The following is a 15,505-nucleotide window of genomic DNA, read 5'->3' on the forward strand; positions in this document are numbered from 1 at the left end:
CTGTGCAAATGTACATTTTTAATATCATTTATCATAACTATACTTTTATCTGACTGAAACGTGTCACTATCTGAAAAGGTAATTATTAAATATTATTATTGTCAGTTTTCCAGTGCAAGGTACAATATTCAAGTTCATGACAAATAAGAGGCAGTTCACTGACAACAAACCGTTGCAAATTACCAAATTACATAAATCTTGGTAAAACCAGTTCTACATAAACATTCCTTGAGAACAGATGTCTTAAACCTTAAAATGCTTCTGAAAAATACATACTAATTAAATATGATTTGCCGATATTCCTTGATATGTTAAACACTATAGCTGGAAGTACAACTATCTCATTATTTTTCTGGATGGGCTAGTTCATAAGAATGTTACATTCAAATACTTTTTATTTTCATGTAGCAGAGTTGATTGCTAAATGTGCAATAATTTCCATGGAAATTATCTCAATCTCAATTAACATATTTGAATGACATGACATACCATCCCGTTTTCTGGTGACACGTCAATGGCATTAATGGCACGTGCATGTGCTGCCACCTCAGCTCCAATTTTCCCACTCATAGCATTATAGACTCGAAGATGTCCTGATGCATAACCAGCTACAATCACATCATTCCACAAAGCTAGGCTATTGCATGGCCACCTTAAAAAAAATACATCCATTTATAAAAGTATCACAACACTGCCAAAGAAAGATAAGAAATGACAAAAATGATTGAGACAATAACTATTATAACGGTTTTTAAAACAAAATCTGTTGTAACAATATTATTCACAATAATACATGTTGTATAATAATAATAATAATAATAATAATAATAATAATAATAATAATAATAATAATAATAATAATAATAATAATAATAGTAATAATAATAATAATACATGACATTTATAACGCGCATTTTCATCACTGGGTGATGCTCAATGCGCGAAACAATAATACAGTGACATTATTATACAAATGAAACATTATACAAACTACATCAACATAATATTATCATTATACAACAATGTAATAACTAAACATAAAGTCATTAATACAAGATATGTTATAATACATCCACATGCTATGTCAAATACGGAAATAATATAAAATAATGATATAATAACATAAACTACATTAACATTCATATTGGGGTCAAATTACAAAGATGCATTAATCAAGATGTGTTTTAACAAAGAGATGGTGTTTTAACTTTGATTTAAATATTGATAAGGACTGTGCTTCTCTTATTCTTTTAGGAAGAGAGTTCCAGATGGAAGGTCCGACGTGACTGAACGATCTGCCGCCGTAAAATTTATATTTATATTTATTTGTAACAATTAATTTTGTAGAATCTAGTGCAGAACGTAGACTCCTCGTTGGCTTATACGTTTCTAAAAATTCAGTAATATACAATGGTGCTTGATCATTAAGGCACTTATAGCACAATACTGCTAGTTTAAATTCGATTCTCACTTTAACTGGTAACCAATGCAGCTCATACAAAAGTGGCAACGAGTAGGATGTTATCTTCTTTCTTAAAATCAATTTAGCAGCCGCATTCTGGATACTTTGAAGGCGTGATATTTTATCGTTGCTTACATTCGAGATTAACGAATTACAGTAATCTATTTTAGATAGTATGAAAGATGTTATTAGTTTGCATGTTACTTCTCTTGTTAGGAAAGGTCTAACTGAAGCAATTCTTTTTAATCCTATTGTCAAACTTCTACATAGAGAATCAAACTGTGCCTGCATAGTCATATGTTGATCTAGCATTACCCCGAGGTTTTTCACACACGTTGAGAGGTTAATTGTGCACCCATTTATATTTAGAGTAAACTTCAGAAAATCATCTTTCAAAACACTTTTTCTACCACACACCATCACCTCTGTCTTTTCATTATTCAGCTTTAACTTGTTAATTTCCATCCAGCATTTAACATCTCTAATACAGTCTTCAACACGGGTAATCAATGATGGGATATTACTAGGGATATCGCTTACATAGATCTGAGTGTCATCAGCATAGAAATGATACATTAATTTATTTTTAACAAAAATATCCGAAAGAGGTTGAGTATAAAGAGTAAAAATAACAGGACCAAGGACAGACCCCTGCGGAACGCCGTAATTTAGAGGAAATGTTTCTGATACTGCGCCATCGATCAGAACCGACTGAGATCTTGATGTTAGGTATGATTTAAACCAACTAAGCGCAGTGTCTCTTATTCCAAAAGTAATTTCTAATCGTTTAATAAGTATCTCGTGATCAATGGTGTCAAATGCAGCCGAAAGGTCCAACATAGTCAAACAACAGACATGATTTTTGTCAATACTTTTAAGAATATCAGTGCATACTTTTAAAAGGGCAGTTTCAGTGCTATGATGTGATTTATAGGCAGATTGGAAATTTTCACTTAAATTATTTAGATGGATATGATACAAAAGTCTTTTTAACACAATGCGTTCAAGCACTTTGGATAGATATGGAAGGTTGGAGACAGGTCTGTAATTTTTCAGTTCGTTTACATTTAGATCGGACTTCTTTAATAGTGGTTTAACAATGGCACGTTTAAACGAGTCGGGGACACTACCTGAGACCAACGAATTATTTATAAGTTCAGTTATTGTTGGTAACAGTTCTTCAATACAAGCCTTAAGAATACTAGTTGGGATGGGGTCTACTAAGTCACAATATTTTGATGGGCTATCTAAAATGGCTGACTTCACTTCATCCTCAGTGGCTGGATCGAAAACATGTAGTGGCGTTCCATGGAATGGTCCAAAGCTCGGTGACGATGATGATGATGTATTGTCTAAGTTTTCCCTAATGGATTTTATCTTGCCGTGGAAATAGTTGGCAAAATTTTGAGCTAGTTCGGTGTTATTTCTAGACGCTGGAAGGGGTGTGGATTTCTTACTGCCAAGAAGGTCGTTTGCGGTGGAAAACAGTTCTTTGCAAGATGTAATGCTTTGAAATTTTTCGTTGTAGTGGGCCTTTTTTGCGCATGTGATGGCGTTATAAAGAGCCGACTTAGCTGCTTTGTAGATATCCTTAAATACCGTTAGACCACTCTTAATAATAATAATAATAATATATACTTTATTCATCCAAAAAAATGGAAATTCGTTTACAGACGTGGCATGCATGAAAATGTATAAACACAAAGTTGAGAATATATGGCGACAATGTATACATATATAATATATGCAAATTCACAAAAATGTAAAACTATATAACCAAGAACCAATAGCAACACTTTATATATTAAATTGATAAATTGAGATACCTCTGGCCTTTAGTCCGAACTTGTGTGTGTATATTTAAAAGATAGTATTTAATTTAAATCACAGTTGCGCGTTAAAAATTTCGAACACCATGTGGCAAAAATGAATTAAGGTGATGTGTTGTCTTTGTTTTTATAAATATAAGGCGACGGCTCCTCATGGAGAATTTAATATATTTGTGAAGGGGGTGATTGCCATCCTTCATAACTTTCTCCATTTTACTTAGACAAAATCTCTTAAAACATAAACTTTTTTCTTTAATTTTTTTTTCAACTATCCTATAAAAGATCTAGAAATTCCAGTAAACAAAGCTATTTCAACAAATTGATGGCCTACAACGACTTAATGAAACTATTCAACAATAAATCTCTTGAATCTGGATGATAATGGATTTATAAGAAATCTGAATGATGGTCAAAGATGAACGAGTCGCATGTTCTATAAACAAAGCAATACTGAATAGAATATGCAGTAGAACTTCTCTCGTAAAACCACTAAAAAAAAAAAAAAGTAAATATAAAAATAAATAGTAAATCTATAAATAAAAAACAATAATAATAATAAAAGGTCATAAATTAAAGTGGCTTATTGTATCAAAATAGGTGAATTTAAAAACACCCACAGAAATATTAAATCAAAGTGGCTGCCTTGCACTTGAAGGTGAATTAAAAAATCACAGAAAATGTAAAATTCCCTTTAAGATTCCAAGACGTTCATTATTTATTGGTTTCATGCTTAAAACGATCTATGGACAATTCCAAAGTTGTTTCCTAATTTTGCAACTTATTCCTTTTTTTTTTCTTTTAGAGAGGTAACTATCCCCTTCTTTTACAGAAAAAATATGATTTAGCCTCTAAATAATTTCTTATGCGTCGTCCTCATATATGCATGATGATCCCTGTTGCTCTATCGTCATAAGTCCAACCTGATCACAGGAGATAGGATGCAACAACCAGGGATACAATTAGTTAAAGTAGATTTTGTTTATGATTGTCACAACAAATGTCAAATTGATAGAGCTGTTGTAGAAATTAAAAAACATCAAAACAACAACAATAAAAAACAATGAAACAAAAACAAACAAAAAAAAAAAAAGAGAAAAGAAAGAGAGATTTTTTTTTTTTAGTAAAGTAGCCTGTTTATGAAGAGGGTAAAGGTCATTATGAGATAGCCAACAATATTTATATTTTTTCTAAATAAATAAAAAATATTGAAATTTTGAGAACCAATCCATATCTACCCAGCACCACTGATGGTAGTTGTTTTAGCACCACGGGATCCAGAAAAGTTCCAAACATTAATATTCCCCATCTCGTCTCCACTGATAAGAATATTTCCTTCTGATGTCATATCACATATAGGTGACTTATGTCCTACAATGATGATAAAAAAAAAAAAGAAGTTTGTCTTAGAAAATCAAGCTATTCAACTAAATATATTTCATTTAAAAACAAACAAGAAAATAGGTAAGCACTGATTTTAGAAACAAAGAATCTGGTCTTTTGAGTCAATTGTGACAAGTGTGTGTAATGTACCTTACTCAAAATCTCAACATAGGAGCTAGGTTTGCTATCATTGCTACTCATCTGATCGTTGATTTTGTTCAATGTTGTAACAATATAAAACTTAGAACCAACTAAGCTACTGGTACCACAAAATTTAAACCAAGCCCAATCATATTTCGTTTTCTGACAAGGCCTGTTTCTTTATGAACTAGAGTAATGCTAGACTTTTACTCTTATCACCATGTAACAACCCATTTAATTCAGAATTATATTTTATGTCACTGATGATTTGTAATTGAAGTGCACATTTTAGCAGGTATGATAACTGAACACCATTAAGGCTTTCGTTTAACATTGTTGTAATGGACAACATTTTACGTTGGTATAAGAGTATCTCCGTCACAACAATGAAGCTGTAACAGTAATATTTTATGGTAATCTTTTAACCTTGTTTTAGTTTTACATACAGATTATCATAAATTCAACCTAAATTGCATTTATCTGAATGTAAAAATTACCTTTGAGTGAAGTACTAAGTGTTATATTTGAGCCTTTGAATGGGATTTCAAATACAAGAATAGAACCCTCTTCTGTGCCTGTGTCAAAGACAAAAAATATTGCACCAAGTCAATAGAATGTAATGAAAAAAAATGCTAAAGAAAGAGGGATTAAAGACAATGCTCTTAATTATTTTATATACACAGCATAGGACAGAAATCTCGAACAAGTTGGGACCGGGCCTGTTTGTTCGAGATTTCCATGTTGGGTATTTTACAAAGAATATGGAGAAAAATGTGACAGGGGGGGGGGGGGTTGATTCAGCAAGGTCGCATTATAAAGAGGTAAAGCGTTTAGTGCGATTTATCTAATTCAATAACAGATTACGGATAAGAAAAGCCAGTATGTCCCATTGTTGATACACGCTCAGCATGAGATGTCTTTAACCTACAAATCCAGTACCTAATCCTTTCCACTCTTCACTTATGCCTCTATTCTCAACCCATCCCTAATCATTTCTTTGATTGTAATACAGTAATATTATATAATAACGTGTCGCATGCATAGGACACAGGTGAAACATGCTTCACAAACCTCCCCCTACACATACACTCATACTCCACACATGTACGCTTAACACATTAACTAATACAAAGGCCACATAGCGATGGCGGTTCTTGTTTCCGTTCAATACCAAGATAAGGCAAAAGAATTTTATTAACAAATGCGAAAATTAAGGTTCATTTTGTTTGAGATTACCATGTTAGCATCCAATAATATTCAAGATTTTTGTGTGGCCAGTACAATAAAAATAGAGGGATTAAAACAGGGAATTCAAGATTTCCATGATTTCGAGATTTTTGTGCTGTACTGTATGTATATATCGGGTGATCAACAAACCTTAATACATAGACTCAAAATGTCATATGAATTGAGAAACAAAACAAAGATACAGTGATTTTTCAAAATCATGTTCAGAAATAGAATATTAGAGAAAAATGACACAACATTACAGAGAGAAAAATGATGATGATCTTAACGTTTATTGCAATTTTTAGCAATGTCACCCTAAATATTTTCATCATAATTCCCCTCTATGTAGCACATTGATATACCAATATTGGTCCAATGGTTACAAAGCTAGCACTTAAGTGATCAGCAACACCCCTGTCCTCTTTAATGATGCACCGTAATCACTTTTTCCAAGTTGAAATGCACATCCGAATTTCCTCAATGGTTATCTCCTCCTAGCATAAAACAATTCCTTCTCTCAAGGTTTCTTCTGTGAATGTGGATCTTTGTCCACTATAAACGTTCTCGGTCAAAGAATTTCAAATTGCGTAATCCATTGGATTCAGGCTGGGTGATTGAGGCGGCCAGTTGTCTTTCTCTATGAAATGAATATTCTTACTCTGAAGAAAAGTTTGTGTTCATTTGCTCATATGGGATGTAGCATCTTTTTGAAAAAGGAAATTCCTTCCTGGATAAAGGTGTTCACAAAATATTTTTTTATAGTTTTTATTTAATTATCAGTATTGACCTTGGTCTTTATAGTGTCAATGAAGTGTATTTGGATCTTGCCATTCAATGAAATATCAGCTTAAACCATTATTTTCTTTAAAAAACTATTTTGTTCATGATATAGCCCATTGATTGGTATTTGTGATTTTTTCTTTCCATACACTATATCATTATGACTATTTTTATGTCATCTGTAGAAAACCTATCGAGTAGCACCCTTGCTCTATGTTTTATTTTACTCAACACACTGGTAGGCTATCTTGATATTCTTACTCTCTTAAAGGCTTTGGAATTCAGTTCTTTTTATATGATAGTGTACATATAAATTTACCATAATCTAACAATTGTGTTCTTTAAAGAATTACAATGCGCAAATAACACATAGACTTGAGTTAAGTTCATATTGGTAATGAATGCGACATTCTCGCTCATTTACTATTTTTGCCGTGTTTATTTTGACTGCCGTTTTACCTTTCTGTCTTCGTTGTCTGTACACATTTATGTTGAAATTCGTTTTTACAAGTTTGTGATCGGATGTTAGCAGTGTACCACCGTATGATCGCGAGTTGGTTGAGTAGTGTTTATGGCGGTGTCGACATATGATATAGGTTGTGTATTGTTATCATTTTGTCTTGGGTTTGGTCTTTCCTTTGTCCTACCCATGTTGTCTGGTGTCTTGATGGGTGGTTGAAAGCACTGTTTGTTATGAAAAGTTTTCTCTGTTCACAGAACTGGACTAATTTTTCTCCGTTATCGTTACGTTTTCCTTTTGAGTATGATCCTAAACATAGTGTGTCACTGTCGAGACGTTTTCCTACTTTGGCATTAAAATCTCCAGCAATTATTAATATTGATTTGTTTCCTATTTTGTTCAGTGTATCGTCTAGGTCTTTGTAAAATTTATCAGTTTCCTCTGGGTATTGTTTTGCGCGTTGACTTGTTGGTGCGTAAACATTTACGATTGAGATAGTGAACGTCTTCTTACCGTGATCGTCTTTGTTATCGTTATTCTGGTTCCTTGAATTGATCTTACACTTAAGCTCAAGAACACATATTCTGTCCGAAACATTCCATTCGTCACTAGTCAAATCCCTGCAGTTTTTATTTATGAGAAATCCACATCCATAGTGAGGTGAACTGGAAGCAAAGCACAGCAGTCTGTGACCATTTATTGTTTGGTCGACGCCATCTTGGATCTTCGTCTCTTGTAAACACAACACATCGATTTTATAACTTTCTAAATCTTGACACAGTTGTTCCTTTCGAATGTTACTTTTAATAGATCTTAAGTTAAAAGTTCCAATATTAAGATTAGTCCACATCAGGTAAAAATTAAAGATTCCACACAGTGAATAAATGGAAACATAAGACTATCCACTGAGCCGAAGCTCAATGTCAACAGGTGTCAGCCATGTTGTCCGGAAATATGCGGGGGAAGAAAGTGCAGGCTCTATTAATACAACTAAGAACAAACCAAATCGAACGCCTAACATCGCTATTAACGATCTATCGCGGCAACAAAAAGAACTTAGGATCAGGATACAAAACACGAAAGACTCGGAAGAAATAATAAACCTGAAAACGGAACGAAACAAAATACTGCATTCAATTCGATCACTTACAATAAAACACAGAAACGAGGAATTAGACAAAAAAGTGGAAGACATAGAAAAGTCCAAAAATAACGCATCGTCTATGTTCAAAGCGACGAAATCTCTGAACCGAAAACCATTCGAGAACCCAAAACTACAGGATAAATTTGGCAAACAGACAACAAATCCCAACGATATCCTTGACATTGTAACTGACCACTTCCAGCAGAAATTTCACAAACAAGTCTCACAAATATCGCCCTTCTCAGGAAACCCTAGAGACCTAAACAACCGCATCACAACAACTGAAGTTAGAAATAGCATAAAGTGCCTAAACAATAACAGATCCCCAGGCGAAGATGAAATTCCCGCTGAATTGATGAAATGCGGTACCCTCTCCCTGGATCTGAGCATTGCAAACATAATGAACAAAACATTCTCAACACACAAAGACTGGGACATAAACAGCGGTGTCCTAATTACAATACAAAAACCAGGAAAAACGAAAGGACCCGTAAACAACCTGCGCCCAATAACATTACTGAATACCATAAGAAAAACACTGTCAACTATTGTCCTCAACAGAATTAGACCGAAAATAGAAAATTATCTATCACATAGCCAAAGCGGGTTTCGCCAAGACCGAAGCACATCGGACGTTGTATGGACACATAAATGGTTGGCAGCAAAGGCACTCAAAGAAAACATATCCATAACAATATCCGGAATCGATATGTCCGCAGCCTTTGATACGATCGACAGAGGAAAACTTTTGGAGATATTAACAGAAATAGTAGACGAAGACGAGCTCCGAATAATCCGATTTCTCCTCAGCAACACAAAGATACAACCAAGGATATACGGGGCCACAAAACAGACGCAGTTCGAAAGTAACATCGGGACCCCCCAAGGAGATAGTCTGAGCCCGATTCTGTTCACAATATACTTAGAACACGCTCTGAAAGAAGTTCGAAAAGTCATTCCAAAACCAACGACTCATATTGAGAACGCAATCCCTAGAGAAATCGCCTATGCAGATGATGTCGATTTTATTGGATCAACACCAGCAAATATAGACATCATACAAAATACCCTCATGAAATATAACCTCCAAGTCAATGCCAATAAAACCGAATTTACAACAATATCGAGGAACAAAGAGGAATGGAAAAGAACAAAGAAAGTCGGCTCACTAATTGGAGACACCGAGGATGTACAAAGAAGAAAACAGCTATCAAACGCCGCACTCAGTAAACTCACCAATGTATGGATTAGAGGTGACAAAATAAAGAGAAAAACCAAACTGAAACTGTACCATGCTCTTGTAAAACCGGTACTTCTGTATAACTGCGGCACTTGGGCGTTGACAAAATCCGAAGAAGAACATCTGGATGCCTTCCATCGCACACAGCTAAGAAGGGTACTGGACATCAAATACCCCAAAAAGATCTCAAATGAATCACTCTATAAGATCACAAAAGAAAGACCAATCTCCCTTGACATTTTACAACAACGATGGCAACTTTTCGGTCACATACTTCGCAGGGACAAAAACATACCAGCAAACCAAGCCATGTCGGGATACTTCCAAAAACACGGGAACCTTTTCAGAGGAAGACCGATCACAACACTCCCCGTGATCCTAAACAAAAACCTCACAACACTTGGACAAAGCATTAGTCTCATAACGGCAGGGGACCTTGAAAATCTGAGAACCCTAGCAGAGGACCGGCAATATTGGAGACACCTCACACAGGAAATACTGGAAACAGCCAAGGCGACCCGATCTTTCGGTCGAGACGCGAAAGGCATCTAAGTCAAGTAAGTCAAATAACACAAAAATTTTCATCATCTTTTCGCTGATATTGAAATTTTTAGGCGGTGTTACAAGATTGTATATTATTCAAAAACATCATTCTAAAAGCAGTATATATATATATATATATATATATATATATATATATATATATATATATATATATATATATATATATATACACACACACACTTTATCCACTTCTTCAGTAGGCGGCACACTTTTCCGTAGAATGATTTTATTCATTTGGGGTTCAATGATGATGTTCTTACGTCCTTACTCCAGTTTTGATGATGACTTAGCAGTGATTAGTGTTGATGAGTAGTGACATGTTGTAGTGTGCATTCATTGCGTGTATGTGGATGTGTGTATGATGATAATAATAATAATAATAATAATATATATATATATATATATATATATATATATATATATATATATATATATATATATATATATATATATATATATATATATATAGAGAGAGAGAGAGAGAGAGAGAGAGAGAGAGAGAGAGAGAGAGATTATGTATAGTTGCAGATAGTGTTGATGGTAATTATATTGTAGCTGGTTGTTGTAACAATGATTATGATGTAGAGGTGTTGGTGTTGTTAAAGGTGATGAGGTTGCTGCCATATATGTAGATGAGGTGGTGGTGATAATGTTCTGGGTTACGGTAGGCAATGGTGGTGGTGGTATTAGTTGTGGTGATGCTAACAATGATGGTGGTGGGAGAAAGTAATTATGTTGAAGCCGGTAGTGATTGAGTGAGGAAAATGATTATGTTGGAATTGAAAGTCGTAGTATCGAGTTTCTATTCCTTATTCTTCTGATTAAAAAATGTACATACCTACACAAACCAAATTGTCCCCTACACCAGCAATCCCTTTCCCAAAATTGCTTTTTTCTGAAAGAAAAAGACGGAAATAATGACATTTATATTACATGCAGGTGACAAAATTAATGAATGATACAAGAATATTTATTTCTTTAAGATGCACAAGTCATTTTATATATTCAAAACTCCCCAAACCAGGATATAAAACAATATAAAAAACGTTTTTTAAAGAGAGAGAGAGAGAGAGAGAGAGAGAGAGAGAGAGAGAGAGAGAGAGAGAGAGTGAGAGAGAGAAGAGAGAAGAGAGAGAGAGAGAGAGAGAGAGAGAGAGAGAGAGAGAGAGAGAGAGAGAGAGAGAGAGAGAGAGAGAGAGAGAGAGATTGCTAAGCAAGTTTATCACCATTCTGCCAAGATACTTAATGACACATGACGTACCTGCTGAGTCACATAAGGCATGCCAGTATAACATTGCTGAACCATCTTGCTCATAAATCTAGTATAGAAACATGTGAAATGAACTGGTTATAAGATGTAAAATGAAATTATATGTTTCTCTATGTATTTTTAACAGCTGATATGATGTACAATGTTAACTGATACTGACAAATCTCTATGTATGTGTGTGTGTGTGGGCACAAGTGTATAGGTAGATAAAAATGTTGTACTCGATGATTCCATACAGTTTTGACCAATATGCTTTTATAGCCTATCCAGGAATACAGTGTACTCTGGATACGTCAACATTGCTTAAGTGATTTTTTACCCAAGTCAATTTATTTTCTTGGTCCCTCCCTGTCTTCCTATATAACATTAGTAAAAAACAAAACAAAAAAAAAATTCTACATAAGTCGATATCGCTTAAGTCAATGTACTTATCATTCATGACCACAATAAATTCACAAATAATCAAATATTTTCATTGTTTAAAAAAGCTACCAGTAAGAATTTTCATTGATTAAGAATATCCAGGAATGATTGGCACACACTGATGTGACGTAGGTGCTTTCTCTGAAGTCTGTGCTGAATGTACTTAAGCAGTATCGAATAGCATCGATTTACCCATCTAACATTTTACATCATCACAACTTCAAGTCAAGAATTTGTGTGGGTATCGATAGATAAGCACATGGATGTGTAATTATTCCTAATGGTTTATAGCCATGCTCTTTTAAGATCTAAGAGTGAATGTCTTTATGTGTGTGTATATGACAGTATGGTATAGATGCAAATTTCTGATAAAACTGTAACTGTAATATGTCTTTGAGCATTTATGATGGAAAATCCGCTAGAGAAAAGTTATTATTATTACAAATATTTAACTCATTTATCATTAGCTATCCTGTTCTTTTCATTAACAGCTTCTATGCTTTATATATGAATAACAAAGCAAATTATCCCGATTATGTTTTCATCAATGTAATACCTGGATGCCTCTTTGAGTGGTCAGAACCAGCACAACACGTGCAGGGAGGATGGCCCATTTTGCCTAAAAACAAGATTAAAATATGTATAAATTGACATGTACATTAAAAGAAGTAGATATGAACAATTAAGATGCATTTTATGCTTTACAAAACTCTCTTAGCAAACCGTGGATGGGTGAAATTTGAATCAGACATAATCATTAACTCATAAATAAATATGAACATTTATATAGAACATTTCCACAAATTTACCAAGCTCAATACAATGTTTCATTTATTTCCCCAGCAGGTCATATGGAAACATATTTCCATTTCATAAGTACCAGTCACCTGTTAGGTATCATTTCAGCATTACACTTTTACAATATCTGTCATTGCCCATAGCCAGGTACTCATTCACACCTGAGCAAAGAAGGGTAATGTGTGTAAAGTGTCTTACTCTTACTCAAGGACACAATGTGGAACCAGAATTTTCCAAGATTATGGTCAACCATCCGACCACTGACCACTCCTAAAACTGCTTGTTTTATCTAGTACTTTCAATTTTTATTTTTGATCAGCTATACATAAATATTTCAACATTGTCATAAACGAATATTTTCTTTGACAGCATCACACAATAGGAGCATGAATCATCAATCTACAAATCAGATGTCTTGATTACTCGGCAGTCAGGTAATGACAAGTAAATGGGTTGACCTAACGTAAGTGATGATAGAGATGACGCTAGCCGCTTGCTATTTCAAGGAAGTCAGCTAAACAAGATAGCACTAGCACTAGAATGTCTTTTATTATTCGCAGTGGCTATTTTTACAGTCCTGTACAGATGGTTCTTGTGACTATTTTTACATTTAAACGGCAACGCTCGTCTATTATAAAAAAAAAAGAAAAAAAAGAGAGACTACTAGAATGGAAGCCAATGGGAGAACAATTGCTCAAGGAAAGATTCAACTCAAAATATGCTAAATTGACAGTAATTGTTTGTTATGCCCCACAAGAGGACTAGAGCGAGGAGGAAAAATAAAGCTTTTATGATAAGCTAAATCAAACAGTACAAGAGGCTCCAAAGCATGATGTACCTATTATGCTTGGTGACCTAAATGCAAAGGTTGAAGGAAATAATGACTGTAAAGGTAGCCTCTAGAACCAAATTTACGGTGTGGGCCTGTAAAAATCGAAGTGGCAATTCAGACTTGAGTGCGCAAACAAAAGGCAGACATCTAAAAAAATAATAATGGTATAGCTTTATAGTGTGCCAAACATCCCTTCATCAGGAGGGCTCTGGGCGCATAACATAGATTAAGCCCTAACACAGTACACGAACAATGCTAATTATACACAACAGGGTGTTTTCAATTTGAGGTCGTTCATTGATCGAAGCAATCGCTGTGGGCTATACCGTTCAATGAGGCTTGAGAGATATGCTGGTGACGAGCCTTCCAACCATTTGAAAATGATAGTTGAAGATTTATATTTAATCCGCTGGTCCACTGGCAGCCAATGCAGCTGCCGTAGTAATTCGGGAGCTGCAGTTTTCCTGTCTTTCTGCAGTACCACACGGACTGCCATGCTCTGTACTTTCAGGAGTTTGTTTATTTTGTCCTTTGTGAGACCAACAAACAGTGCATTGCAGTGGTCCATTTTCAGGAATATCAACGATGTTACCAAATCTAGATGTTATGAACTGATAGAAGCAGTAGAAGCAGGCTGAAGGAGAATTTAGAAGAACTTCCATTTTTCCCATTTCAGATTGACTCAGTTAAAATTTTCTTCTTCAAACTGTAGGAGGATTGTAACCTGCCTAACACTATCAGAAAATGTCCTTCTTTGTCGTGATTTTATTTGGACATTATGTAAAGATGACCACAATTAGATTGACTGACTTTTATGTTTCTTTTGAATTGAGTTTTTGAACTCTTTTCTTTTTAATATCTAACTTGACTTTCAATTGTTCGATGATTTTGTCTTTCATATCAAATAAAGCGGGTTTAGATTACCTGTAGATGGTTACTATAATACCATTATTGTTATTTTCATTTGCATCAATTTTATATAATTGTCAATAAGTTAAATAAATGAAAATTTTCTCAAAAAAAAAACAACAAAACAACAACAAATAGCAACAGCAACAATAACAAAAGAACCCAAAACAACTCTGACAGGAGACTATTCTGACTAGAGTCCGAATAACTTGTTGATTGCAAATGCGCATTGGAGGTTGAGCGAATAGCCACGGGAGACTAATCAGAGTCCTAATAGCCGCAGCCCCTTAAAAATAGCCACTGCGATTATTATTTCCTGACCTGATGCGATTAAATTAAACAAGAATCTGGTATTTAGATGAAAATACTCTGTGTATGTATGTAAATGTAGGCCATTAATCACAATGTAATGCATGGCCCCCATTCACATCTCAGCTTCACTGGCTTCACGTCTGTCGTGGTGTGCTGTTTTATTCTTAGATAGCAATGGTAAATGATATGATGTTGTCAATTATTATTATATGAAGTTGCAATTATTTTGATTTCATGGATCAAACTAAAGTAACTATCTAGCAAACATAATTCAGAGCAAGGGCCTACCTGAGTAACAAAAGGAACGCCCTGTGTTGCAGAGGGTTCTTTGCAAATTACATGTCTGCCAGTGACGGAGGAGCCATCGGTTGTAGCACAAGCAATATTGATCACAGACTTGTGGACTGTACAATAATTGAGCTGACGTTTATCTGGCATAACATAAACGCCTAGATTATTACAAAGGGAAGACGTCGACCCTTTCAAATTGATTGGTTTATCCTTGCGATACATCTTTTTTTTTTTTTATCTTATTCAGACAGCGGCGAAAAGAATCTCTTTTCTGTTGCTGAGAACGCCAAATTGACGCTTGCGCACAGAATATTTCCTGTCAGGGACCGTACAGTAGATTATTAGCATTAATATTGTAAATCTAATAGAATCATAACAATTCTATTTTTGAGTTGCATGTATGACTAAAAACTATAGTAAATTAATTTATATATAAAAAT

At 34.5% G+C, this 15,505-nt stretch overlaps 2 protein-coding genes across 2 annotated transcripts in view; one reads left to right on the forward strand and one right to left on the reverse strand.

The window, feature by feature from the left end:
* LOC144965134 (WD repeat domain 54-like) overlaps positions 1–15,365 on the reverse strand; it is a 22,148-nt gene extending 6,783 nt beyond the window's left edge. The window contains exons 1-7 of the mRNA XM_078900099.1: positions 15,063–15,365; positions 12,480–12,542; positions 11,492–11,549; positions 11,069–11,125; positions 5,310–5,387; positions 4,527–4,659; positions 490–652 (exon numbers count right to left, since the gene is read on the reverse strand). Of these exons, the coding sequence (XP_078756225.1) occupies positions 490–652; positions 4,527–4,659; positions 5,310–5,387; positions 11,069–11,125; positions 11,492–11,549; positions 12,480–12,542; positions 15,063–15,287 (777 nt within the window). The 5' untranslated portion in view covers positions 15,288–15,365. The remainder of the gene's footprint in view (positions 1–489; positions 653–4,526; positions 4,660–5,309; positions 5,388–11,068; positions 11,126–11,491; positions 11,550–12,479; positions 12,543–15,062) is intronic.
* Positions 1–15,505, forward strand: part of LOC144965133 (cell division cycle protein 23 homolog) — a 232,997-nt gene that overhangs the window by 199,719 nt on the left and 17,773 nt on the right. Inside the window, exon 2 of the mRNA XM_078900098.1 lies at positions 13,091–13,155. The gene's annotated coding sequence lies outside the window, so the exon portion shown is untranslated. The remainder of the gene's footprint in view (positions 1–13,090; positions 13,156–15,505) is intronic.

Source organism: Berghia stephanieae, chromosome 2, assembly GCF_034508935.2.
Source record: "Berghia stephanieae isolate SIO BIC M18660-M18661 chromosome 2, UCSD_Bste_1.3, whole genome shotgun sequence".
NCBI lineage: Eukaryota > Metazoa > Mollusca > Gastropoda > Nudibranchia > Aeolidiidae > Berghia > Berghia stephanieae.